General features: G+C 38.6%; 2 protein-coding genes across 3 annotated transcripts in view; both read left to right on the forward strand.

Moving 5' to 3' along the window:
* Positions 1 to 3,541: 3,541 nt before the first annotated feature.
* Positions 3,542 to 18,506, forward strand: LOC140938921 (uncharacterized). The gene is made up of 7 exons (XM_073388444.1): positions 3,542 to 3,581; positions 10,907 to 11,021; positions 11,551 to 12,152; positions 12,582 to 12,734; positions 13,974 to 14,048; positions 14,421 to 14,498; positions 15,093 to 18,506. The coding sequence occupies exons 2-7, from the start codon at positions 11,002 to 11,004 to the stop codon at positions 17,987 to 17,989; spliced, it is 3,825 nt and encodes a 1,274-aa protein (XP_073244545.1). The 5' UTR covers positions 3,542 to 3,581; positions 10,907 to 11,001; the 3' UTR covers positions 17,990 to 18,506.
* Positions 18,507 to 21,775: 3,269 nt separating this feature from the next.
* LOC140937179 (pre-mRNA-splicing factor 38B-like) overlaps positions 21,776 to 24,844 on the forward strand; it is a 7,785-nt gene continuing 4,716 nt past the window's right edge. For both annotated transcript variants that reach the window (XM_073386712.1, XM_073386713.1), the window contains exons 1-3: positions 21,776 to 22,061; positions 22,721 to 22,789; positions 24,051 to 24,202. In XM_073386712.1, coding sequence (XP_073242813.1) covers positions 21,873 to 22,061; positions 22,721 to 22,789; positions 24,051 to 24,202 — 410 coding nt within the window. In that variant the 5' untranslated portion in view covers positions 21,776 to 21,872. The remainder of the gene's footprint in view (positions 22,062 to 22,720; positions 22,790 to 24,050; positions 24,203 to 24,844) is intronic.

Raw genomic sequence — 24,844 nt, forward strand, 5'->3', positions numbered from 1 at the left:
CAGAAGAGAAAAAACTCCTTCCTTTTTTGACGACAGTAATGAAAACAGCAGAATCATTCCAAGCAACTTATGTTGCGACTCAGTGCCAAAGACTGTTAGTCTGCTTGAAGAAAATCAAAATGATCTGTGACAGGAATTTCAAGAATCAAATCTTCACTGCTTGTATTCTAGAATTTATATTCTCTGATTGTCTTCTACAGGAAACAATAATTGATAATTGTGATAAATTATGTTCTGTGGAAAGTATTTTAGAGACACTGGGTGGAATGGTGACCATGCAATGACGATTTCTACCTTTCTGAAGAGGGTGTTTAAAGATTTAAAAATAATTATCAATGAAGAATATTATTGTCAGATGAGGAGAATTATGATAGGGAAGTTATGAAATATCAAACAAATGCACCAAAGGAAAATTGTTAATATTGCAGCATTATTTTTTCAAGATAAGTCCAATCTTGTAGATTCAATTCCAAGGGAGTTAAAACAATGGCACTGTGGATGTGTTTGAGGGGGTCGGTAAGGGGAAACATCAAGTTGAGCATAGATAAATAGTTTGGCAAAAAATCACATATTATGTGAAATTGCTTTTATCCATGTATTTGTTAGAAGATATCTTATAATAAAAATTCATTTCTACTATATTAGCCATAATTCTAATCACAGTGAAGATTAACCTAGGTTCTCTTATGAGGTTTAGTAAGCCAGAGACCCAGGTCCTTTAAATCAAGAGCTGAAGTTGGATCTTTGGAAAGTGTCCCTATTCCTTGGTCTCTTCTCCCTGGAATTTCTTTAAGAGCGTTCACTTCTTGTAAAGTTTTAGTGATTACAAAAATATCTATATAGACATCCCACCCTTCCACGATTTCTCAACTCAGTACCTACACGTGTCACACACTGCGCGTTTATCGCCCTCCAAAACTTTCACACCAACCACTTTCAAACATTTTCACAAACTCACCTTTATTTTTTTTTCTTCACTTGTCCGTAAAAATAAACCCACACAGCCTGCAATAATCGACCTCAATTAACAAGTCAGGATTCAGCACATAACCGGACCGAGATTTCGAACTAAACATAACGGCTGTATTTAAGATACGTACGGTAAGGGACTTTGGCGGGAAAGCAAGAAGGTGCGTGCACTGCAGCAAGCCAGCAATTCCCACGATCAATCGACGTAGTTGCGTGGCCCGTGCAACGGAAATTTTCACGCTGTAGAAAGTTTCAGAAGTCGTGCAACGAACATGGACATCTAAAATGTAAGCTTGGCGTTGTATACTAGACAATGTGAGCAAATCAAGATGTGGAAAGTGAAAGTCATGCATCGCGTATCGTATCAGCAAAAAAAAAATTACGATACCTTGGAAAGATCCGCCCTTAAAATTCATCGGAGAGTGTTTGTTTCTTGTAGCCGTGCTAAAGGTTGTAATTTTGCGGGTTGTTAACATTTTGTTCTGAAACTTTCGTCGAGAAACTTTCCCCGTTTGAACGCGCTACGCAACTATGGCGATCGATAAGGAAAACTACGTCGTGTAAGAAAACACGAGAGTCACCCGGCAGCTTCTCTTCGCTGATTGGCCAGAAAAAATTTTTTCTGGCCAATCAGAAGCAGGCAATTCAAACGCTTCTGGAACTGGTTCGGTAAGAGTAAGTGCCCAGGGGCTCGTCTCGATCTTACAGTAAACTTTCACCACGAACATTTTAGCGACCCGACTAACTGCCCCTGGGTCTCCGAGGATGTATCTGAATCGAAGAAGTATTTACTCCTGCTAGATCCTGCAATTATTAAATACCCATTTTTAGTGAAAAAGTATTCGCGGAAAAGTAAGCTCATATTTAATAACTTTCATTTGATCTGCACCTTATAACTCTTGTTTCACTTGAAGGTGTCTCAACCTTAACGTGTATCTCGATAGTTCTCGATAATCTTTTTCGTTTTAAGAATTGAATTCTTTGTTATACCTGGTAATCTTCGAAATTTATCAAGGCGTTAAAATATACAATCTCTATCACTGCTGTATCTTCCATCAGTTTTTTTCAGTTAAAAAAAGTAGCACAAAAGATGGTTGCTTCTCGAATAGATTTTTTTTTTGTATCTTGTGTTTCGTTTGTGGTTCGCAAAGTAGATGCAGCCGAGCGAACGCTGAACAGAGGTTAAAGATAGTGGGGTTGGTTGGTGGGGGGTCCGGTAGCGGCATGCAGCAAAATTCGGTTCAGCTTTCGCGCGATTATTTATTTTACTTTACGAACAACAAACGAAAAACACACCAAAAAACATTCCTTTATCATAATAACAGAAAGGAGCAACAAAAAAATATTGTAGCTACATTACAGAGTTGAACCTCGGAGTGGTTATCGGAAAATGAACTTGACAGGTACATGCATAGCCTGCGTAGCTGGCGGTATTGTGTGGGTGCGAGATTAAAGTTTTGGCGGCGGAGCCGTGTTCCATTAATGTCACTCGACTATATTACAACGGCTCCGCCGCCAAATCTCACTCGACTACTACACAATACCGCCAGCTACGCAAGCTAGTACATGCACGTTGGCCGGAATTTTTCTCGGGTGCCTCTCAAAAATGGCCACTCACATTACCAATATATCATTTCAACTCAAAATAAATATTTCATTTATCGCTTGACTTCTCCAGTTTCTAAACAATGTATCCACGAGTTCCTCATAGCTTTACCTTTGATTTGACTACTTTCGACGGGCTAGCCTGATTCACCTAGCCCGTTTGTTTCGGGTTTGTTTTTTTGGAGGGCGCCCTGTTCTTATTAAACGTTATATGATTCCTTTGTTTTTTCCCCTCTCTCCCCGCCTCTCATTTTTGCGCCTGCCACGCAGGCTACTTGGGGTATACGTGACACCAACAGAAGTTTTAAAACCAGTTTCAGAACAGAATCCTCTAAGTATCTTTAGTCATCTGCAATGGGGCAAACACAACGAAGTGAAGACGGAGTTTTCTTCGTTATAGTTTATTCATGCATACTTTGGAAATGCTCCATGGTCACAGCTGTTTTTAAAGGACAGCACTAGTCCGTCTAATTACCGCTACATTTCTATCTTACCAACCCCTAATATGACAAATGAAGAGAAAATTAAAGACGCAACTTATACAATAGGGAAGAGAAAGCCTTAAAAAATTTAGGCTTGCCAGGACCTCTGCGATACCAGTGCATGAAATTCGCAAATTCATCATTTCAGCCCTATATAATCCTAGAGAGAGCTGGGCGGGGAGGTGGGGGGTGCTTTTAATGGGGGAGGGGCCATGACGAGCTTAGAGCCAAAACTCCACTTGCTGTAGACGCAGCTTGGATAATATGAATCAGATCAGTCTTGTAGCGTTTTAATTTCGTGTCGTTAGTTCTACGCTATGCAAAGCTATGAAACATGCTTATTTCATCCAAGCATTTTTGTTTCTATTCGTTGTCTGTTGATCTTCGCGTGATGTGTGAGGTAAGTGCGTGACCTGGACTGCACAAATACTTTGGTCACATGACCAAAGTTATCAGGATCTGTGCTTCGCTGAAAAGTGTAGAGTCAGTAACTATGGGCTGACGGAGTTTTCTGCGTACATGTTTGTAAGTATTGATTGCTTGTTGTATTAATACTCAGATTTTTGTGCTGTGTCATCCTATAAGGACCGTAGGTAAATGCTTGGCGCCTCTGTGTTCCGTGTAGTGTGTCCTTGCGAAATGTAATTATCCTCCATTTTGGATTGAACCAGAGGGACACCCAACGACTCTTTCCTCCTAAATACATTGAAAACAGTTTTTAGGCTATCTAGAGTACTGTACTTTTAGATCTCTAGAAATGCATTCTAAGTGGCGCTATGAACTTTTGTATCTGTTCGGTCATCCTGGGGTAACTTGAGTCTTTTCGAAATTACAAGGGCTCCAGTATTATATTCCTGAAAATTTTAGATGCAATTTAACGTGTTACGAAATTGAGAATTATAACATAGAGCGCGTGCTTGCCCTATAAGTCCTATTGAGCCACTATGATCTTAATTTACACACGCCCGTGGGTAATTATGAATAAAGATTTTTTTCATGATGACGTGTTCAGCTGTGTTTTTCGTCTCTTTTCCCAATTACTAAGTACCCAAAAATCGATGGCAGTGATGAAAAACTTTCTAGCATCTTTGGAATTTAGCTTTCAAACCAACAGCAAAAGCGGTGAAGACGTTTCGCAAATAATTAGAGCCTGAGTTGTTGAAAAGTATGCCGTAAAGACTGACATTCAGCTGGAAAAAAACCCAAATTCATCTGTGTGAGGAAAGATCCAATTTGTGTATTAAAAGTGTCCTCCGTTTTTAATGTTTGTTTATCCTTTACAAACAAGTTAATTATAAAGTAAGCTCAAAAGCGAAAAATTATGCACTTTTGTTATCACCAAACAATCCGACTGAAGCAGGAAAATTACTCTTGCAATAACAAGACAAATTACACTGAAGAAGACATAAATTTATTACTCACAAAAGCATCTGCTGCCAGGTCTTCTCAAGAAGCTGTAATGACCAGCCATTGTTCGTAAATGTAGGATGACAGTCGTCTTTGCTAAAAAGACAAGTTTCCTGGATTTTGCCAAGCAAAACATAAACATCTTTTCAGCGAATCCAAACCATACTTCACGACTTCTTACGAACATGTGAGTACTTGAACTTTAGGTGCACTTTAAGACTCTTTTACCTTTGTTTCTGCTTAGTTTCCATTGATCGTTAACGAATAAATTAGCCAATTTTCTGTCTCAGTTTTACAGTAAGAATTTTCTTTCAAACTAGACGATTGTGGAGTGTTTGTAACCAGCCAATAGAAATATTTGTTTTTCTGTGTCGTGCGTTACAAGAATTTGCAAATAATAAAAAAGCAAGCATTTTTGTCAGCTATGTCATAAAAGAATTTGCTCATGCTTTTAGCTGTGGGTATATCAAGTTGTGGATTCACTTGGGAAGTTTGGAGAGCACTCAAGAAGCTAGAGTTGCTGTCAGCTGTACCTCGAGCAACTCTTACACATCTTTCGTGCTGTCAAAACTTCCCGTGTGTGTCCATAACTCAATATATGCACGCTAAGCATGAACAAATTCTTAATTTTCTGATCCCTGTTTCCGTCACATTTTTGAATCCGAAATGTTTAGGTTTCCTTTCTTTCTAAGAAATTAAAATAGCCCAACCTGGGGAGTGAAATGTGAAAAATTTAACTTCAGGAAATTGTAGGGAATTTATAAGATATACATGTGTAAGGCTTTGAAAATTGTATGTGAATGGAACAGTCATCTAGAACTTTTTAGCCATCCTTAAGTAAAAGAAAATTCTAGGCAATATTTGCTTCTCTGAAAAGATATTGTACAGTTGTTGGGTGCCCCTGATGAACTAAATCAGTGACCTTAATGAAAGTGAAATTGCAGTGACCGTTCTTAACTGCACATGATTAATTCATACTTTACGATGCAATGAATTTCGTTTTTCAATACAGTAATAGCCCGCGTATAAGAACCTGGGTTTTAAGAACCTGTTAGGCTAAAATTTTCATTTTAAGCCCCCTCCACATACAGGGGTCGAAATGTTCCCAGACTCTTTACCTGTGTCTGGTGACAGGTAGAATATTTTTTTACCTGTCTCCACCAACATCCAAGCTGAACAATAATTTAAACATTTATTTTCCTTTTTTTAGCAATAACAAAATTGAACTGTGGTTTTACAATTGACAATATTAGTAATAAAATGATAGAAGCAATGACATGTCAGTTTATTTTGTCTCAGCCTGTTTAGGCCTTTGGTGCCCATAGGCATCCACTAGTCTCCTGGGTTTTTTAGCATCATCCATCCATAGTTCAATGGCAGGCTCAGGGTTAAAGTTCTTCACAGTGACCCTGCTAAGGGCAACATGCATGAGGTCATTAAGTGAGTCTTCTTTGAGTTTGCACCTCCAGTCAGATTTCACTCTATTCATAAGGCTGAAGCCACGTTCAACACAAGCAGTTGAGTAAATCAAAACTAATAATATTTTTACCAAACTCAAAATATTTCTTAATTCTGAGTTGCCTTTCTTTCTTAACACCTTGGGCCAAAACGTTTTAATTGTACGGCCATCACTTGTAGTGGTTGCTAAAACATTTCTTACATACTCCCACAAAGAAACTCTTTCTTCTTCTATCTTCCCTGGTTCATAGCCTTTGATAAGTAACAGATAATGGAAAGTCATATGGCATTTGTTATCTCGTCATGCGCACTATACAAAGATTGCATCATCTCATTTTTATTGAGTAGAGTCTGGTAACTACCGCATATACCGTGCGAGTCCCGTGTGAGAACTCCGATGAACTGAACGAGTGAGCACGCATGCTGGTGGAAAATGGATGGAAATATTATTCAAATTGATAAATTATGAATTATTGAGGTTTTTCTTGCCTGTCGCCAGCGACAGGCATCAATATTTTTTACCTGTCACTTCCTAAAATTACCTGAAATCGACAGGTAGACAGGTATTATTTCGAACCCTGACATAAGAACCTATTTAGGCTAAAATTTTAAGTTAGGTTCTTATCAAAGTGGGGTTGCTGTAAAAGTGTATAGGTAGAAACTTTCTTTGTTATGTTTTGTTAAGGACATATGCTGTACCTGCATTGAACTGCCTATAGGCATTGCTCTATGGTACAAATAAATGATTTATACTGTATTATGGGATGATATTTATAATATATATATAGTATATTCAGATGAAATTCATATGAAAATATAAGAACCTATTTTAAGAACCTCGGTAGCCTAAATTTGCTTTAAGTACCATTTATAATATAAGAAGCTATTTAGGCTAAATTGAAAAATTCAGGTTCTTATACGCGGGCTATTACTGTATCACTGGTGGTGTACTTTCTATGGAACTTTTGACATGTAAAATTGTTGTAGACGGAACTTTCTGCAATTTGCTCTTCAACTTTTCAATCCCGGAAGTGGGTATGATTTATCTCTCTGAGTTTTCTTGCATTAAGCTTTCGTTTTCTCTTGTTTATCGTAGCTGGCTACAGCTCAAATGGTGGGTGTATTTACAGGTTGAGACGTACAGTACTAAATCAATAGACCTTGTCACAGTTTTGGAAGCCATCTTGACCAGTAGGCAACCGCGTGAGAAATTACAGTGTTTGTATGAGAATGTAATGTCGAAAGATTTCCGTAAAACAGCTGTTCTGAGAAAAATATGAATTGTAAACTAAAGCTTTACCCCAAGGAGGATTGAAACACCTTCCCATAATGCTTTGTTTCCAACTATATTATCACTGAACTTTTATCACGTGATCCTTTATTTTAACTCCGATGGCTGCCGTACGGTATGAGTTGAGAGAGAGCACTGAGCGTTCATTCGATATCTCTAAACTGGTATATCTTCGCTGTATCGACCAGGAAAATGAGAAATATTCTCCAGTCACTAGTTTTCCTTGTCCAAAGGTTTGTCATAAGGTCATCTCAGTTTTCTGAGCGAATTGGCTATTCCGTTCGAGGCTTTTTCCCAGTAATTTAATTTGCATTTTAGAGAAGGCCACTCACTTGAATGGGCTGCAGATTACTAACTTAACACCTTTCTACTGCGATTGTAAGCTCGGGATGAAAATACACTTTGTCTAAATATTTTTTCAAATCATATTTCACGTTTAAAATTTTGTGTTTGTGATCTTTAACAATAACAACAAGCTAGCCAGTGACTACTTTTTCAGCAAAAGCAAAGAACCAAACCAAAAAAGACACCATGATAATTAAAAAGGCTTGTTTCATACACAAAAATATGGAAAATCAAATTAATGTTGCCACATGACAGTGGATAAATACCACAAAAATCTTAAGTGCATCTTGAAAAACCATCATGCATTAGCAAACAGAAATCACAGTTGGCGCTATTTTTTAAACAATTTTCTGGCAACAAATAGAACTATAAAATATGGATACATTAGAGTACATTTTCGGTAATTGGGTCCAGTAATCCTTCAAAAATACGTTTCACGCATGAAAATTAAGTTAAATGTATTCACATACATTTCCACAGAAAGGAAAAACTTACCTTTTGTCAAAAAACAATTGCCTGAACGATGGGGACTTCATGCAAAGTAGCCCACAAAGAAAGCTTTAGGAAAACAACATAAGGCAGCAATGACTTAAAGTTTTTATGCCTGTGAGTTCTTACAATGACAGAAAACAAATAGACAGTAGGAAACTTACCTGAGAATAGCTTAAAAATGAAAAAAATCCGCAAAATTGCCCATGAACATACCTGTCAGCGATGTAACAAAGCAGATCAAAGCCATGGTTTGATGCTAAGCATCATGGGAAGGCATTTCAATCCTCCTTGGCTTCACTCCTAAGGATTCCACTGAAAAAAATTTGAGGGCGTTACATGCGCTAGAAGACCTAAAACCACTTTTTAAAATTTTCTATACATTTGTCTGTAAGAAAATCTGGGGAAAAACAGCATGAAGCATACTCTACTGTCATCTGGACATTGTTTCAAATGAGATCAAAACAGCACGTTGTGATAAATCGTTGACTATGTAGGCAAATGTAAAATAGTTAAAAATTTTCCTCTAGGTGCTTATTTCATCAATCCTGGCAAATTAATATCCAACATGCACAATCTTGCAAGAAGTCTCACGAGTTAGCTTCTTGATTTTACGAGCTAAACTGTGATTGGCTGATTGAAATTGTTTGGTCTCTCGGGTTCGCAGACGTTATTTTTCCAGAAAGAAGTGACGACCGGAAATGCGTCTGTGTTTGCGGGCTAGACAAAAGTAGAATCAATCAATTTCTCTGGATACATGTATTTCAATTTTAGGAATATGGTTGTCAGATCCTTGCATTCTTGCCTGAATACATGTACCGTATTTATTCGAATAAGCGCCCAACCTCGAATTAGCGCCCACCTTGAATAAGCGCCCATCCTAAAGGCAGAAAAAGTTAATAAGCGCCCAGCCTCGAATAAGCGCCCACCCCACCCCACCTCCCTCCCACTCCCACTCAAACTCAAATAAGCAACCACCCCCACTTCACCCCCCCAAAATTGAATAAGTACTAATAAGAGACTTCCCCGAAGACGGAGTTTTCTTCAAAGTATTTTACAGGAACCTTGCCTTGTTACATCTTTGAGTTTTGTTATTACCATTTATTGTTTTGTTGCAAAATAAACATACTACACTTGCTGAAAATGCTGAAAATTTAATAATCGCCCAGCCTCGAATAAGCGCCCACCTTGAATAAGGGCCCACTCTCAAGGTCCAAAAATTTAATAAGCGCCCAGGGCGGTTAATCGAATAAATACGGTAGCTCCAGGAAAGAAGTTAACCGCTTAGCATGATCGATCATTGTTCTTTAATTATAAAGTGATCATTAAATTTTATATCTTATGTCTCAATAGCTTTGATAGTGTAGTTAGAATCCTTATTGGTCTTTTTTGTATGGTCACAAGTGTTAAGGCGGTTATCGATCTTGATGATTGTCATGCCTATGGAGAGTTAGCCTGTTGTTTTCTGCTGTTTCCATTGCAATTTGGATTGCTGTGTATGTGTGTTGTTCAATGTTGCAAGAAAATTAGTAGCAGTGGTGAGGTCAGGTACTAGAGTGAAAGTATTGTTGACATATCTTTTGTAGAAATCCGGGAGCTTGATTTTGTTTGCTGGCTTTTCCTTGATGCCTTAACTATGATCTCACTTGGATAGTGTTTTAAATGGCTCATTGCAGTTGTTGCCTTTAAAGTAGGTGGCCCAGATGATATTCCAAACTGGGTTTTGCGGGAGTTTGCTGTTGAACTTGTATAGCTTGTTTGTTTGGTCTTAAATACATCATTTATTACTGGATCTATGCCTGAAATTTGGAAATGGCTAACGTCAGTCCTCTTACCAAAGTTAACAACATATATAGAACATATAGGGAAAGATAATAGACCTATTTCCCTTACCCCTACTTTATGGAAATCACAGAACAGTTTGTTGTTCAAGAACATGTGAAGCCAGCTGTACTGAGAAGGGTACACCACAGCCAGTTTGGTGGTATCCCAGGTTCCTCTACTACTCATGCCTTAATTAGCATGTTCCATAACTGGAATTGCACTCTTGATGGAACTGGGGACTGTGTAAGGATCTTTGTTGTAGATTACAGGACAGCGTTGGATTGCAGCCTTTCTCTCCAACAGGCAGCAAATTAAAGAGTCAAGCTAGGAAGCGACTGCTTCTCTGAATGGAGTTCAGTTCATGTAGGGGTCTCACAAGGGACCGAATTGGGCCCCTGGCTGTTTCTCATTATGCTTAACGATCTTAGTGTAGATACTTCGAGTGGTCTTTTCAAGTATATGGACAATACAACAGTCTACAAGTTAGTGACAAATAAAGGGACTGGTCATGCGCAGCACATCCTTGATGACGTGCCTGCATGGCCTACTAACAACATGTTCCAACTCCACCCCTGTAAATGCGTTGAACTAAGGGTAACCTTTGCATGGTAGGACCCTACAGGTAGGCTAGCCTGGAGCCATTCTTGTGAACAGAATCTGCTATTTCTTTTGGAAGGTAACCAGGTTCAATATTTATTAATACATTAGTACTGTGTTTATAATCAACCTTATCTTAGTAGTCCAACCTATTAAATCATGTGGCTCAGATACCCTGCAGGCTTGAGCAGATTTCCCTTTTGATTTGATTCAGTCAACTTAGTTTCCTCTACTAGGGCTGCAAAAGCAGTCATGAATACAGTGCAGACTGAAAGTAGTCAAGGAGACATTAAGTGTGGTGTAGTAGCTAGACCACATTTTGCTAGTTCTGTACAGAGAAGTAACAATAATTATAGTTGACTACTGAAAGAAAATAGCTGTTAATTTGTGGGCATTGTTGACTCCTAACGTGCCTTTTAATTAACTTTTTTACGTGCAGCCAGGTGCCAACTAATTATGAAGCAGATGCTGTGACACAGGATGAAACAAAGTGGAGAAGCAATGTCTTGTTAATGTTTAAAATCAATTTTTGGAATGGCTTCATCTTCATCTGGGTAAGCATAACAAAAAAGTCTTGGGCATACACACATAAGATTCAGCTTAAGTATAAACATTAGGAGTTCAAGACAGTCACAATAATGGCAGTCACAGATTAATAAAGCATAGTCAAGATTCCAATGCATGTGTGATGCCCTTGATTTTGAGACATCTGGGAATGTCTTGTAAGTGACCACTTGACACAGTCATGCTGTGGTATCTTTGTTTGCTGTATGTATTATGCCTGCACTCAGAGTGTACAAAGAACTTTCAGTGACAACATGGAACTTCACATATATGTAACTTAGAAAATTGAATACTGACAATAGATTCTCTGCCACAAAGTAGATAAGTTGGAACCTCTCTCGGAAAAGCGCCCTATAGATAGATTCTCGTAAGGGGCTGCCTCCCATAAGCGACCGCATAATCTTTGCATTTTGGGTGGTCTCTTAAGGCAGGTTGGACTGTATTGTTAAATATACAGGCCCAGTGTTGTTACAAAGGCTCATTATTTTGTTCTTGTAATGTGTCTTGATTAATCTTCAGGTCAAGTCACCTTGGTGTGACAGATAATCAGAAACGATGGCTTGTCATTGGAATAGCACTCAACAAGATCCTTGTGCCACAGATCCGTCCTTTTGTAGAACTAGAGGTTGATAAGGAATACAACAATCTCAAGACAAGCCACAATATTCACACACAAAGTACATCTGGTCGTCTTCGAAGGTGGCGGGCAAGAAAGGTTTTAAAGTATGAGAACATCAATGGTAATAGTCTCCACCCAAAGCTTCCTGGTGGAAAATATAACTTTACCTTATTTGATTGTAGAGTGTTATCTCACATTGACTTTGCCAAGCTCTTTATTGAAAACTTCATGGCCAAGTTCAATGCTTTTGATGACCACTGTGATGCTTCAGCGGTACTCACACTGCTTGGTGGTGTGCCTGTGTTCTCACTTGCCGTGCAAGCTGCAGCTAGTGATGTCAGGAATGCTAGGAATGATTGGGCACACTGTGTCTTCAGTAAGTGGGATCCTACTAAGTTTCAGCAGAGTTTTTTTGAGATGGAGCACCTGGTGAGAACCATGGCTCTACCTGCTGCAGATGAAGCTAAACTCCTTGGGGAACTGAAAGACTGGGAAACTAAAGGTAGCGGTCTTTGTACATGCAGCTGGTTAAAATAAGAAAATCAAATAATATATCGAATTGGTACTTAATATCACTTACATTATATATGAATACTAAATAATATGCTTACAAAAACTAATCATTAAACTAACCCCTTAATGTACACCTCCCACAGAAAAGAGAAAACTATTCCCATCAGCGTTTGCTTCATGCCTTACCCTGCCACCTAGAATAATATGCTCAAACAGTAGAATTGTCTCTTTAACCCATGATGTTTGCCCAGATAAGTTGAAGAAGAGGTGGTCATGAGGTCGTGGTGTTCTTTAAGTAAGGGATCGCCTCTCTTCCAAGAAACTGTCCCTGGATATTTATGATGGTCTTTTTATGAAGCTGTTCGTGATAAATTGCTGTGTCAGGTATTAGTGTGTAATCTTGACTGCTTTGTTGTAGGGACGTTGTTGTGCATGAACTCCCCCATTGACCCGGCATTGCTTCAACTTGTTCAGAAAGAAGTAAAATTTCTACAGGATAATGTGAACAACTTGTCTGCCATAATTCTTGAAGAGATGAAACAGATGGTGGAAAGACTAAAGACCTTCCAAGGTAATCTTACTTAACCAACAACAACAACAAAAACAATTTTATTTTTTGTATACAAGAGTTAGATAGTTTGCCGCGCAAATAACTGGAAAGCTAAGTCCTGGCTAAAAACTAAAAAACGATAACCTTAAACTATTAGAAAGCCTTGCAGATTGCAACTTAAAATAAATAAAACAAGAAGTTCAGTGGTCTAATTAACTACACAGCGTTTACTGACGTACTTAATTTATTTATTTAAGGTGGCTCGATACAGTTTTTCAGGCTCAATACCTCCCAAGTTTGAGCATAAACTACGTCGCCAAAAACAAAGTTTTGGAAAAATTGCCCCCACAGTTGTGTTAGATAAAGATGAAACGTTGTTATGATCAGGGTTGCAACGGCATCGGAATTGTCATGACAACGAAGTGACGCTATTACCTATTTTACTTGCAGCAGTATATCTCGGCACTGGGAACTGTTCTTCGAAAATCATTCACGGGAGCTTTTTCCTCCAATAGCAGCCTCGATTTTCGTGAAGTTTAATCGAAACCTGTGAGAGCGTTATCGAAATATTTTGGGATAAAGATTTTGTGGTTAGAAATACGGTAAAAAATGGACAATCTTGGTGTTCGGCTGTTATCTGTAGAAAACGAAGCCCTTTTGACATGCAATTTCACCTCATAGTAGTTTCAATCTTTTTAAAACCGTGTGTGAAAGATTAAGGAGATACCTTCAGCTGATTGCTAGAAAGAAGGGTTTGATTAGTATGTATCGAGGCGCTCTTGTTAGCGGTTTTTTTAACATTTTGGTCTACTTTAACAAATTAGCGAACAATTTTTAAACCGCTCGATAGATTTTTTAAAAAAATTAAGATTCTTGAGATTAACCTTCCTTTTATATGATCTTTTAGTTTCAAGATTATTGATATATTGTAAGGCAGTAAAATAAGGGCTACAATTCGCTAATATTTTGGCAGAAAGTTTGTGTTTACAAGTGTGAGCCTCCCATTATTCAGGGTATTGTGTCCAAGTGTCATATTTTGTGCACAACAATAGGTAGCATTTTTGCATATTTCAAATGCATTGTTAGTTACTGCGGTTCACGTGAAAATTCTAACCTGAGATCAGGCTCAATTTTCGTTTCGCTTTGTAATAACATTCCGGCGGGCAATTTTAGCGGTAGCCGTTAGAGAGAATGTATGAGAACCGCTAAAATTGGGCCTGATCTCAGGTTATGAAAATTCATTTTATTTAACATTCTTAGAGGATACCGTTCAGAGGTTTGGAAATCTGGAGACTCGTACTGGACAAGTTGAAGACCAAGTACACAGTCTTGAAGGTAGTTTCAATGTGTCAATGAAATCTTTTCCAGTCTCATTTACAAAAAGAAGTCAGCAGATCATAGATTTAAACGAGTTAAAGACCATTCGCACCGTCTTGAAGTTAACGGGGAGATGAAGCAATAAGCCCATTCCTTGTGAGTCTAGTTTTTTTCATATCGAATATGACCCACCCCGCTGTTGATATCTGCTCTGGGCAAAAGCAGTAAAAGTTCTTGTTAGTCATCTATCGATCGTCCGATTTGCGACAACTAAGTGACTCTTACTTTTCAAATTATTAGTAGGATATTATTTTGTACGCTAAGTTCTGAAAATTAAAAATGTACTTCCAAGTCGACGTTTCTCCTTTCTCCTTTTTGTTCCTTTTGCAGCAAAGTTTCATGACCTGAAGACAAAAGAATCTGCTTTGTCAAACGCTTCTTTTCAAGACCCACTGATGACATCTGACGGTAGGTTGACATTCGCGTTTACGGCAAACGTTTGAATGAGTTTGTACCACGTGACCTAGTTTTCCATTTACTTAATCGTTTACTGTTCATTATAAGCTTAACTCTACAGAAATCGATAGATTTACGCCAATTCTATTCATAACAATTGTTTTAAGCTGTTTTTGTCTGCTCATTTTTCATTTTGAGAACTTCCAAACTTGAATCTCACGTTTGCCGTTTGCTGTAAACGCAATGCTTAACTCTCTGCTAATTCAAACTAATTTAGAGTAAAATTTCATCTGCTACAAGTAATGAGAGAATAGTTTAATAGCGTTGCATGCAGTTATCAAAAGTCATCAGATGGCATTTAATCTTTAATTTTTTGGCCAGCGATTTTCGTTAGTGATAGTTTTAGCGGTCTGAAAATGGTTTGGCAATCTGTTTGACAAAACATCGTAATACAAATGGTTTTCGTATACCAACAGAGACAAACGAATTAAAACGTAAATAAGGAAAAATTAAAGCATAGTGTTCTTTCGTCAATTGTCCAGTGTCGAAATGTTTTTTTTAAGCACGGATAAAATTTTATGCCTTATTTCTATTATTTGTTATTAGTCAATCCCGAGAAACTTGTCGAACTTATTAGACGAGACTACAAAGGCGCGGTGCTGTGTCCCTTTCCATGGTGTGAAGATGAACTACAACTGAAGCTATCGAACATCTTTACAAGATTGCAGATAGTTAGTAGGAAAAAAGAACGTTCAAAACTTACGCATTCCACCGTCAATATGACAGACGTGTTCAAGCCGCACCCAGAGTGTTACAATCCAAGAGTGGTGCTGATCGAGGGGAATCCTGGGATGGGCAAAACTACGTATTGTCAAAAGCTGGCATATGATTGGTCCGTGGGGGAAATTCCACCTGATGCTTCGTTTCCTGAAGTGAATGTATTGCTCCTATTGAAGTGCCGTGACATGCACATGAAAACGGCTGACATCGATGAAGCTATTGATGATCAGCTTCTACCACATGATGCAAGCAAGAAGGAAAAGGAAGGCTTCTTTCACTTTATTCGCTCAAATCAGTCCAAAATATTACTGGTTCTCGATGGTTTTGACGAACTGCGCGAGGATCTGGTAAAGGGTTTTCTACCTTTGATTCAAGGCAAAGTCTTTGCTAATGTGCACCTTATGTTAACAGCTCGACATGAAGCTGGAATGAAAGTGAGACGATATTGTGACACGCTTCTTGAAATTGTGGGCTACACCCAAGATGACGTTGAAAGTTACATTAAGAAGTATTTCAGCAGCCACGAGAATAAAAATCTTGCGGATAAAGTGATAGAACAGCTATGCCGAGACAAAAAGCTTCGAGAATTAACGGTTAATCCCCTTAATACTGCTTTGCTTTGTCTTCTCTGTGAAGAAACAGGAGGAGTGTTTCCTTCCAAAAAGAAAAAGTTGTACGATGCTCTTGTATCTTGCGCTCTAAGGACGCATTTTGCAAAAAAATGTATTTTCTTGGGTGACGAAGATCCCATTGAACGATGTACGAATGAGCTGAATCTGTTGGGGAAAGTGGCATTTGAGGCTCTACTAAAAAATCAGTTGCATTTTAATGAGGACGAAATGAAATCCCAAAGCAATGCGAATTTCTTACAGTTGCCGTTTCTCTCCCGTGAGTCAAGTGTGAGCAAAATCAAACCAACGCCATGCTACGCGTTTACTCACAAAACATTTCAAGAATACTTGGCGGCGTTTTATTTGGCCCATCAGCTGTTATCAGGTGACAAAGAGAATGAGAGACTGTTGGATGAACTCAGTCCTATTGACAATTGGCAGGTGTGGGAATTTCTTATCTCACTGGTGTCAACCGAGAGTGGTGAAGTAGCGGTAAATGTTGTGTCTCGGCTTTGTGATTTCCTCCGGAGCAAGAGACTTCAAGGTGTGATCGATGCTGATGTAGATTTGGATGTTGAAGTATTTGAAGAGAAACCGTACGACTGGGCTAAAGATTTAACAGAATGGAGCAAGGATGAAATATTGCTATGCCATGTCGTGAATAAAACACTTGGTGTCATTGCTGAGTGTGAAGAAGATGATAACGAACTAAAGGATTACCAGAAGGAAATGGTACATGTACTGTCGCACTGCCTTCCTTTAAAAAAACTCGAACTCACACCAAGTACTAGTGCCTGCCGTGTGCACCGCCAGTATCTAAACTCCAACGATACGTTGACAGATCTACTGCTGAACAGTGCGTTAGATCCGTTACTGTTAGCAACAATTAAACACGGTTCACATTCCAAGAACAACTTGGTTCATTTCAATTTAAGCAACGAAATGTATAGCTATTCTACGGTATCTTCACAGCGTGCGTCGTTTCATTCCTTCTCAAAGCTTCATCAATCGTTTAAAGAGCTTCTCTTAGAGGCTGTCCAGCCAAATAGTTTCCTCACGCATTTTAACCTTGACAGCATCTGGATCTCTATCAGTGGAGCCCGAGCAATTGCAGAGTTTCTTCAAACAAATCGTTCTTTGACTCATCTTAATCTGCGCAATGCCATGATCCGTGACGAAGGAGCCACAGCACTCGGGAACGCTCTTCAGTCGAACTGCACGTTGACGCATTTGAGTCTTCCGGAAAATTGGATCGGTGTTGTTGGAACTGAAGAATTAGCGACGAGTCTCCAGTCGAATTCTGCGTTAATATATTTAGACCTGAGTTACAATGTTGGCAGCGACGCAGTCGGCTCGGCGTTGTCCGAAGCTGTGGAATCCAACTGCGCACTCCAATACTTGGATATAAGCCAAAGAGTGGGCAGCTCTAGAATGATTGGCCCCGAGGGAGGATCAGCCCTTGCAAGAGCTCTGCTATTTAATTGTAGACTGACTTATTTAAATCTATACCATAATGATATTGGTGACACAGGAGCGGCAGCTCTTGGGGAGGCTCTTCAAACAAACAGCACTTTGACGGAATTAAACCTTGGGGATAACCAGATCGAAGATAGGGGAGCAGTAGCTCTTGGGAAGGCACTGCTGAGAAATCGCTCTTTGACCCATTTAAGACTAGATTGTAACGTCGATATCGGCTATTTGGGTGTGGCAGCCATTGCACAGGCACTTCAATCAAATGATAGTCGATTAACCCGGTTAGATCTGGGTTTTAACTTCATCAGCTCCCAAGGTGCAACCGCTATTGCAAAAGCTCTCCACACAAACAATTCCCTTACACATTTAGGTCTGTGGGATAATGGCATCAGGTCTTCTGGTGCTGCCGCAATTGCTAAGGCACTACAATCAAACCGTACATTAACTCATGTGGATCTGAGGGAAAATGGTATTAGTGATTCAGGGGCGACAGAATTAGCACGCGTTATTGAGAATCATAACAACACTTTGGTCTATTTAGACCTTAGGGCTAACTATTCAATAGGTTCAGCAGGAAGAGAACGCCTTGAGCAGGTTGATCAGACGAAGTGTATCGTGAAGTACAAGGGTTGGCCGTAGATTATTAATCTCCAGGGAAATTTGCGAAATTGTTCATACTTCGGTTGTTTACCAGAGTCAGATTTATACGTATTTATATGTTTATACCATTGTAGAAGACACCGATCTTATTAACTGAACTGGCCTGTCAGTTATGGCGTGACAAAACACAACTTATAGAGCGGGCGCAGAATGAATGCACATATGAACTAGCGCTTTGAAGGATAACTATGATGTTCTAACAATATTACAATTTTGTACCTGGCTTTCGTAAGTAATTAAAATTGTTAAGTGAATTACATAAAGAAATAACAGCAACAACTCATTTACCCAGAGTAAAAGAATCATCAGGCAAACCAATGCAAAATAGCTCGATCAACAGGTATGGCAACCCAAATGCAACTCGAGGTTATTTTGGCGGGAAATCGCATAGCCACCAGCGTCTTGTAAAGTAGAGACAGCTTAAGAGTCAGTAAAGACGAAAGCGGAAATTGTTTCTGTATCCGTGTTGTTTAAAGTATTTTTACGCTTAAAAGCGTAGATTAATTGTCATGTCTACAAATTTGGAATATAGAGCAGGAGAGAGAGTGAGAAAAACAGATAGTAAGCTTTTGACACAGTCGACCACTCAATACTTTTAAAGAAACTTGAACATTATGGTATACGCTGGATTGTGAATGACTGGTTTACTTCCTACCTTACTAGTCGCAAGCAAATAACTGAATTTGGCCCCTCAAATATATCTAAGAAAGCGACAGTATTATCTGGGGTTCCCCAAGGATCAGTCCTAGGGCCTCTGCTCTTTCTTGTTTATATAAATGATATTTGTAACAGTTGTAACCGAATGAAGTTTTACCTATTCGCAGACGATACGAATCTTTTATATTCAGATAAAAACCTAAAATCCCTGGAATCTACGGTAAACGATGAGCTCTGTAAGCTTTGCGACTGGCTAATAGCGAACAAATTATCTCTAAACACTAAAAAATCTAATTACGTTATTTTTCGACCAAGACAAAAAAATGTCAAATACGAAGTTAATTTAAAAATATTCAACCATCATACCAACTCTTACACATCTTTGGAACGTAAAAGTTATGTTAAATATCTAGGCGTGCTTATTGATGAGAACCTCTCTTGGAAACATCATATTTTACATATAGCCTCTAAAATAAGCACATCGATTGGCATTATTACTAGGCTAAGACATTTCGTACCACTTAATACTTTACAGCATATATACAGATCGCTGATTCAACCCTATTTGTTATATGGCATAACAGCGTGGGGCCGAGCAGACAAAATCCACAGAAACAAAATCCTATGTCTTCAGAAACGTGCCCTTCGCCTCATGTTTTTTGGTGATTATAAAGCTCACGCAGTACCCTTCTTCATTTCATCCAGTCTACTACCTCTAGATCTTCTTTACTTCAAGTCAGTTGCCGTCTTAATGTATGACGTCTCAAATAACACATCGCCACCTCAAATAAGTAATTTATTTAATTACCAACCTAATATTCATTCACATAACACAAGATCATCAACAAAAGGCAACTTCTTTCTCGAATACTCTAGATTAGACAAGCTAAACATGTCTTTTTCAAGAAACGGTGTTAGAGTCTGGAATAACCTATCTAATGAAATTCGTCAAATGCCTAAAGTGAAATTTAAACGCAACATTCACAATATGCTCCTTCAGAAACTCTCGGAGGCGAATGAGTATATTGATCTATTGGATTTGGATATGTCTTGAAAACTAAACTCAGTTCATTCTATTAGCTTTCTATCTACATTATCCTTCCAGCTTCCCATGTAATCTGCCTTATTTCTCCTGAGAATCTTCGTTATTATTACTAGTCAGTATTCAGTATTCACCTTATTTTAATGTATTGTACGATAATAATTAATTTTACTTAGTATTGTAATTGTATTGTATTGTAATTGTAATTATTCACTTTTTACTTAGTACGCTGCGAACCATCAGAATTATCCTCTGGAAGCTAGGGTACCCTACGGCCGACAAAATCAAACAAACGGGCGCTGCATGTTTAGAACAAGACGCTATGGAGCGTACCGCTTCGGCGTCGTGGTTGTGGAAAATGATAAGGTGTCAACTTGTGAAATAATGGGATTAGAGGAATATCCCAGAGGCCTGCTTGCCAAAAACTAGCATTTCGGGGCAAAATTTAATTGTCTCTGAGATATTCAAACCCAGTTATGCTCGGATGACTCCATACAAATCCTTCTAAATTTGACTTTGGTCGAAACGCTTAGACCCAAGTCAAATATGAGGTTACTGGCGGTGAGTAACAAGTCAAAGAAAACAAACAGTGAAAAGAAGAATTCCCATTTTTTTTACAACAGGCTTCAAAAACAGCATAACAGTCTCATATACTGATTACTCATTACTGCGGTCAGAAGGTGATTATTATACATGCCAACTCTCCCGGATTATCCATGCGTCTCCGGCCCGGATACGGCACCGATCTCCCCCTCTCCTGTACAGGTCACCATATATCCCGGATAAAATCATCTTTTGAGCCTTTTTTGTGCCTAGGTTTGAACTTTAGCCCATTTCTAGCTCAAAACGTGAATTTTTCTTATTTGCGGTACGGTTTCTGCGGCATTTTTGCACGTATTTAGTCACTGGCAAAGATTATTTTTGGCATGAAAACGATGATTGCGATTTTTGATAGTATGTACTTCATGCAAGACTTTATTTAATGTCCTTAGTCATTACCATTGGGGGCTGCGTTAATTTGTCGGGGTGGGGGGGTGAGAGCGTTGAAATTTCGGGGGGTAATGAAGAAAAGAGAAAAGAGAGTCTCCAGATTTAAGATCTCCAGAGGTTGGCACCTCTGTGATTATGTCGCAGTACTGGGGGGTACTCCCCTATAAAAGTGACAGGGGTGCTCGTCGCACCTTTTAGGGGTTTAAATTTGTGGATTGGTACCACTTAGGGTGCTAAAATCGAAAAAGACTGCTGCCAGAGTTGTCGTGGTAAGATTTATGACAATACTTTCAAAAAGTTCTTGGGAAGAAAGTGTTCAAAAGCTATGTTTTCTACTATTAAAATCGCAGTGCCCGTTATAAAATTTGTTTTTGCTGAATTGGTACCTCTTATGGGTGGAAATGAATTTGGGACACGCCCATAAAACAAGATTATGGCACCTTTTAGGAGTGTTGTCGAAATTTTCCGACGAGCACCACCGTCCCTTTTATAGGAGAGTACTCCCCCGGGTCGAAGTCTACCGTCTTGTTAAGTTATTAGGGAGCTTAAGCAGCAGCGTTTTTGAGCGACGGACCTCAACAGTTGTGGACTTTTTGCATCACTGGGGAGTGGTTTGGTTGAAACTCTCGGGTAAATCCTCTTTATAAGAGAAAAGAAACTTAGCAATACAAATTTGTTAGTATCAAGGCATATATATAGTGAGAAGGCCTCACTTCCGCTTGACGTGCCTCGCTCAAAAGCGTCTTTGCCTATTAAAGCTCCCTACATTGGTTAGCCTGTCTTCGTAATCGTTGGGTACTTGCCTTGTTTTATGTATAGTAGTGTCTTTACTATTATTTAGTCCATCTATAGATAAACCTTGTACTTGTAATATGTCTTCATACTTAGACGAATTATCCGTCTTACGGATAACTCGGATGTAGTATAAATTCGGCCATTCTCAGGTCTGAGTTTTGACTGCGTTGTACTGTTGGGAGGCAGTTGGGTCGTGACTCCGCAGAGAACAGGGGCACTGGGACGAGAATGTGCTATACGCTCTTCCCAAGGCATGATGGACTACACAAGCCTGCGGCCGCCATGTTGTAGTGCGTAACCGATTTTGTCTCGTTTTTCTCGGTGAAGTTTAGCGCCTAAAATTAACTGGTCGATCTAAAAAACTTGCAGACTGATACAATGGATGGGGAAGATTCGAAACCACAGGGTCAAAAGAAACAAAATAACGTCCTTCCCTTGTGGGGAAATGAAAAGACTATGAATCTCAACAGCATGGTTTTAACCAACATTTTGTCGTCTCCTTACTTCAAGAACGAATTGTTCAAACTGAAAACCTATCACGAAGTTGTTGATGAGATTTACTACAAGGTAAGAATGGAGGAATTTCAAAGAGGAATTGAGGGACACGACATTGGACTCCACATTCTAGACACGTAAGAACCACCATGCCAAGATCTGATAGCAGATAACAGTTTACAGTTCTTCGTTTTAAAGATCGAATCTTAAAATGTATCTTAACTATAATTTGAACCCTGGAGTAAAGAAGTAGTCTATTAACAAAGATATATAAAGCTTGAGTGGCGTTTTCTCGTCAAGTGAAAAAGATCTGTTGGTAGATAGACCTATAAAAACTTAAAAAGTAAGATAAAAACAGGTTGGGATAACGTATGTCAGGATAAGTTTAATTTTATGATTATAAGCTTACATTTATGTTGCCATTTGTTTTTGCCATCATAACAGACCATACTTTAACTTGCTTCAAAGCACGATTTAATTTTTTATTCATTTAGCTGTACCTACAGAGAAGAAAGAAATTTAGTTTTACTACCTAATTTACTTTAGTTGAACATTGGACAACAAGATCATCTTTCCTGTAAGTGCTTCTTACTTATCACTTGCACAGGGATAGGTCTTGATCTGGCCAAAAATATTGCAAGACCCTGAACTTGCTGTTATATTTTGATTATTTTGGACATTGTGTTCAAGGGAAGGTTTGTTTTTGTTTTCCCTTTGCTTTTTATTTTAAGGTGGAGCACCTTGAACCTTGGGAAAAAGGAAGTAGAAAGACTGCAGGGCAAGTTGGAATGTGTGGAGGAGTAAGTTTATTTATCCATTTTTGTACTGAGTGACCTGCTGTAATTATTTACAGTACCTTCTTCCAATTTATGAGGCCACATATGTGTAGCAGTATATGCAGATAAAAGTAATAATAGTAAGATACATAAACATTATAATAAGGTGTAATATTATTGTTGTGTCCAACATTGCATATAATTATGGTACCAAAACATAGAACAAAATGTATGTAGCAGGACTAGGCTCGAAATAATATGCAGTGAGTCTCTGGACAGGATGACCGGCCAAATTCATTTTAGCTCCGTCACGTATCATTTCTGGCTGGTCAAATTTATAAGGTGAATAACTCTTAAAACAAAAACCCATAAACCAAATTTGGCATTATATATTTCCAAAAAACAGGGCTTCTGATATTTTGCACAGTCATGGAGCTGCGGAATTCCATAGAAATCTTATCAAATATATGTCAATGCAACATATTTAGAACTTATCTTGGCTATTGGGGCTTTTTAATTCCCGAAATTCTGAAAGCAAGTGAATGACTTTCCAAAACTACCAGGCATAAATCATATTGCGAAAAACTGGGCACTAGTCATAATGTGATAAGCTTTCCCATTGGCTCATTTCTCTAACACTTTGTTGTTAAAATAGGCAATGATTATCTCTGTTTAAAAAAAAAAATCAATAAATGAGAGTCAAATCAGTGCAAAACTGATCAATTTCTAGCGAAATTTGGCCACAAAATTGGCCATTTTTTTACCAATTGTTTTTCAGCAAAGGTAGCCTTGAAAATTTCTGCAAAATTCCTGTGAAATCAGCCGATTTTCTGCACATCTGTCTCTGAAAATCCTGCGAAATCTGACTATTTTTTCCGCAACCTACCAGAAGCCCTGAAAAAAGTGGTCGTTTAACTAATAAACTAATGAAAGTGAAAATATTTTTAATGTTGTGACCAGAAGTGTGTGAACCCCAATGTCTGTTTCAATGTGTGAATTGTAAACAATGTTTCTAGTTGCATTTTACCCAGGATTTCAGATCAAAGTTTTTTTTTTTTTCAATATGACCCAGATCGAATGTGGCCAGTTAACATGCCCGGCAAGATGAAAGGTTGACTGGTCAACTTCCCAGTCAGTCCAGACATTGTGCGTTGACCAGCCGTTATTTCAAGCTTTGCCCTTTACATAAATCTGTACTCAGTCAGATTTTATTGTTATTTCATTTTTTTACAGCTGTACATGTTTCCTCACGGAGAACTTATGAAAATCTTTGCTTGGTTCACAGGTTCGTGGTGTTGGTGCTGGAGGCATTGTATCCTCGGCATTTTGTCTTCTTTACAAGCTGTTTACCTTAAAACTGACCCGGAAGCAGCTAAATGGCTTGATCACACATGTAGACTCGCCCTATATTAGGGCTCTTGGCTTCATGTTCATTAGGTATGAAGAAAACTCTCTCTTCAGAGTATTAAGTCCGTTTTCTTACCTTAAAATGAGCAAAATTATGGTAAATTCAAATCTGAGGGAAAAGATACAACAGTAGGAAATAAAAGGGAAAAAAAACTTGGAAAGACTATCCAAGACCTGAACATGGGATCCACTGCATAACAGGGAGACAGCTGTGCCACTAGCATAGCCTGTGTACAGACGTCCCAGCACAAATTCCTTCCCTTGATAAGTTTGGAAGTATACTATTAAAATTTAAGTTTGTTTAAGGCCTTTTACCCGTGGAAATTTTGCCAGAAAGGCTGTTTGAAGCTATTCAAGCTGTTTTATGGTCTTAATCTGCCCAAAACTTCACATTAAACAATACACTGAAGGCTGGCCTTTTGCGGATCACAAATTACTCTTTCAAAGCTCAGATCGGCTGTTTTCTTGTTTTGTTTCTAGGTGACTGGGCCCACTCAACATTATATATAGAAAGTGAGTCAAACCAAATTCCCCTGTGCTAAGCTATCCATGCCTGATGCGAATTCTGGCAAATTTATAAACCTTGTTTTGCAAGGAAATTATACATAGAGAAACTTAATCTGATATCCACCATAACTCATGGTGTAATTTTCAAATGATCAATTCATTAGT

This window comes from Porites lutea, chromosome 5 (genome assembly GCF_958299795.1).
Source record: "Porites lutea chromosome 5, jaPorLute2.1, whole genome shotgun sequence".
NCBI classification, from domain to species: Eukaryota; Metazoa; Cnidaria; class Anthozoa; order Scleractinia; family Poritidae; genus Porites; species Porites lutea.

Bases quoted from the DNA above. Each gene is read 5' to 3' on its own strand.
- LOC140938921 (XM_073388444.1), top strand. From the start codon at position 11,002: ATGGCTTCATCTTCATCTGG. The intron at 11,022-11,550 runs GTAAGCATAACA...ATTAATCTTCAG, and splicing joins ATGGCTTCATCTTCATCTGG to GTCAAGTCACCTTGGTGTGA. The intron at 14,049-14,420 runs GTAGTTTCAATG...TTCCTTTTGCAG, and splicing joins CCAAGTACACAGTCTTGAAG to CAAAGTTTCATGACCTGAAG.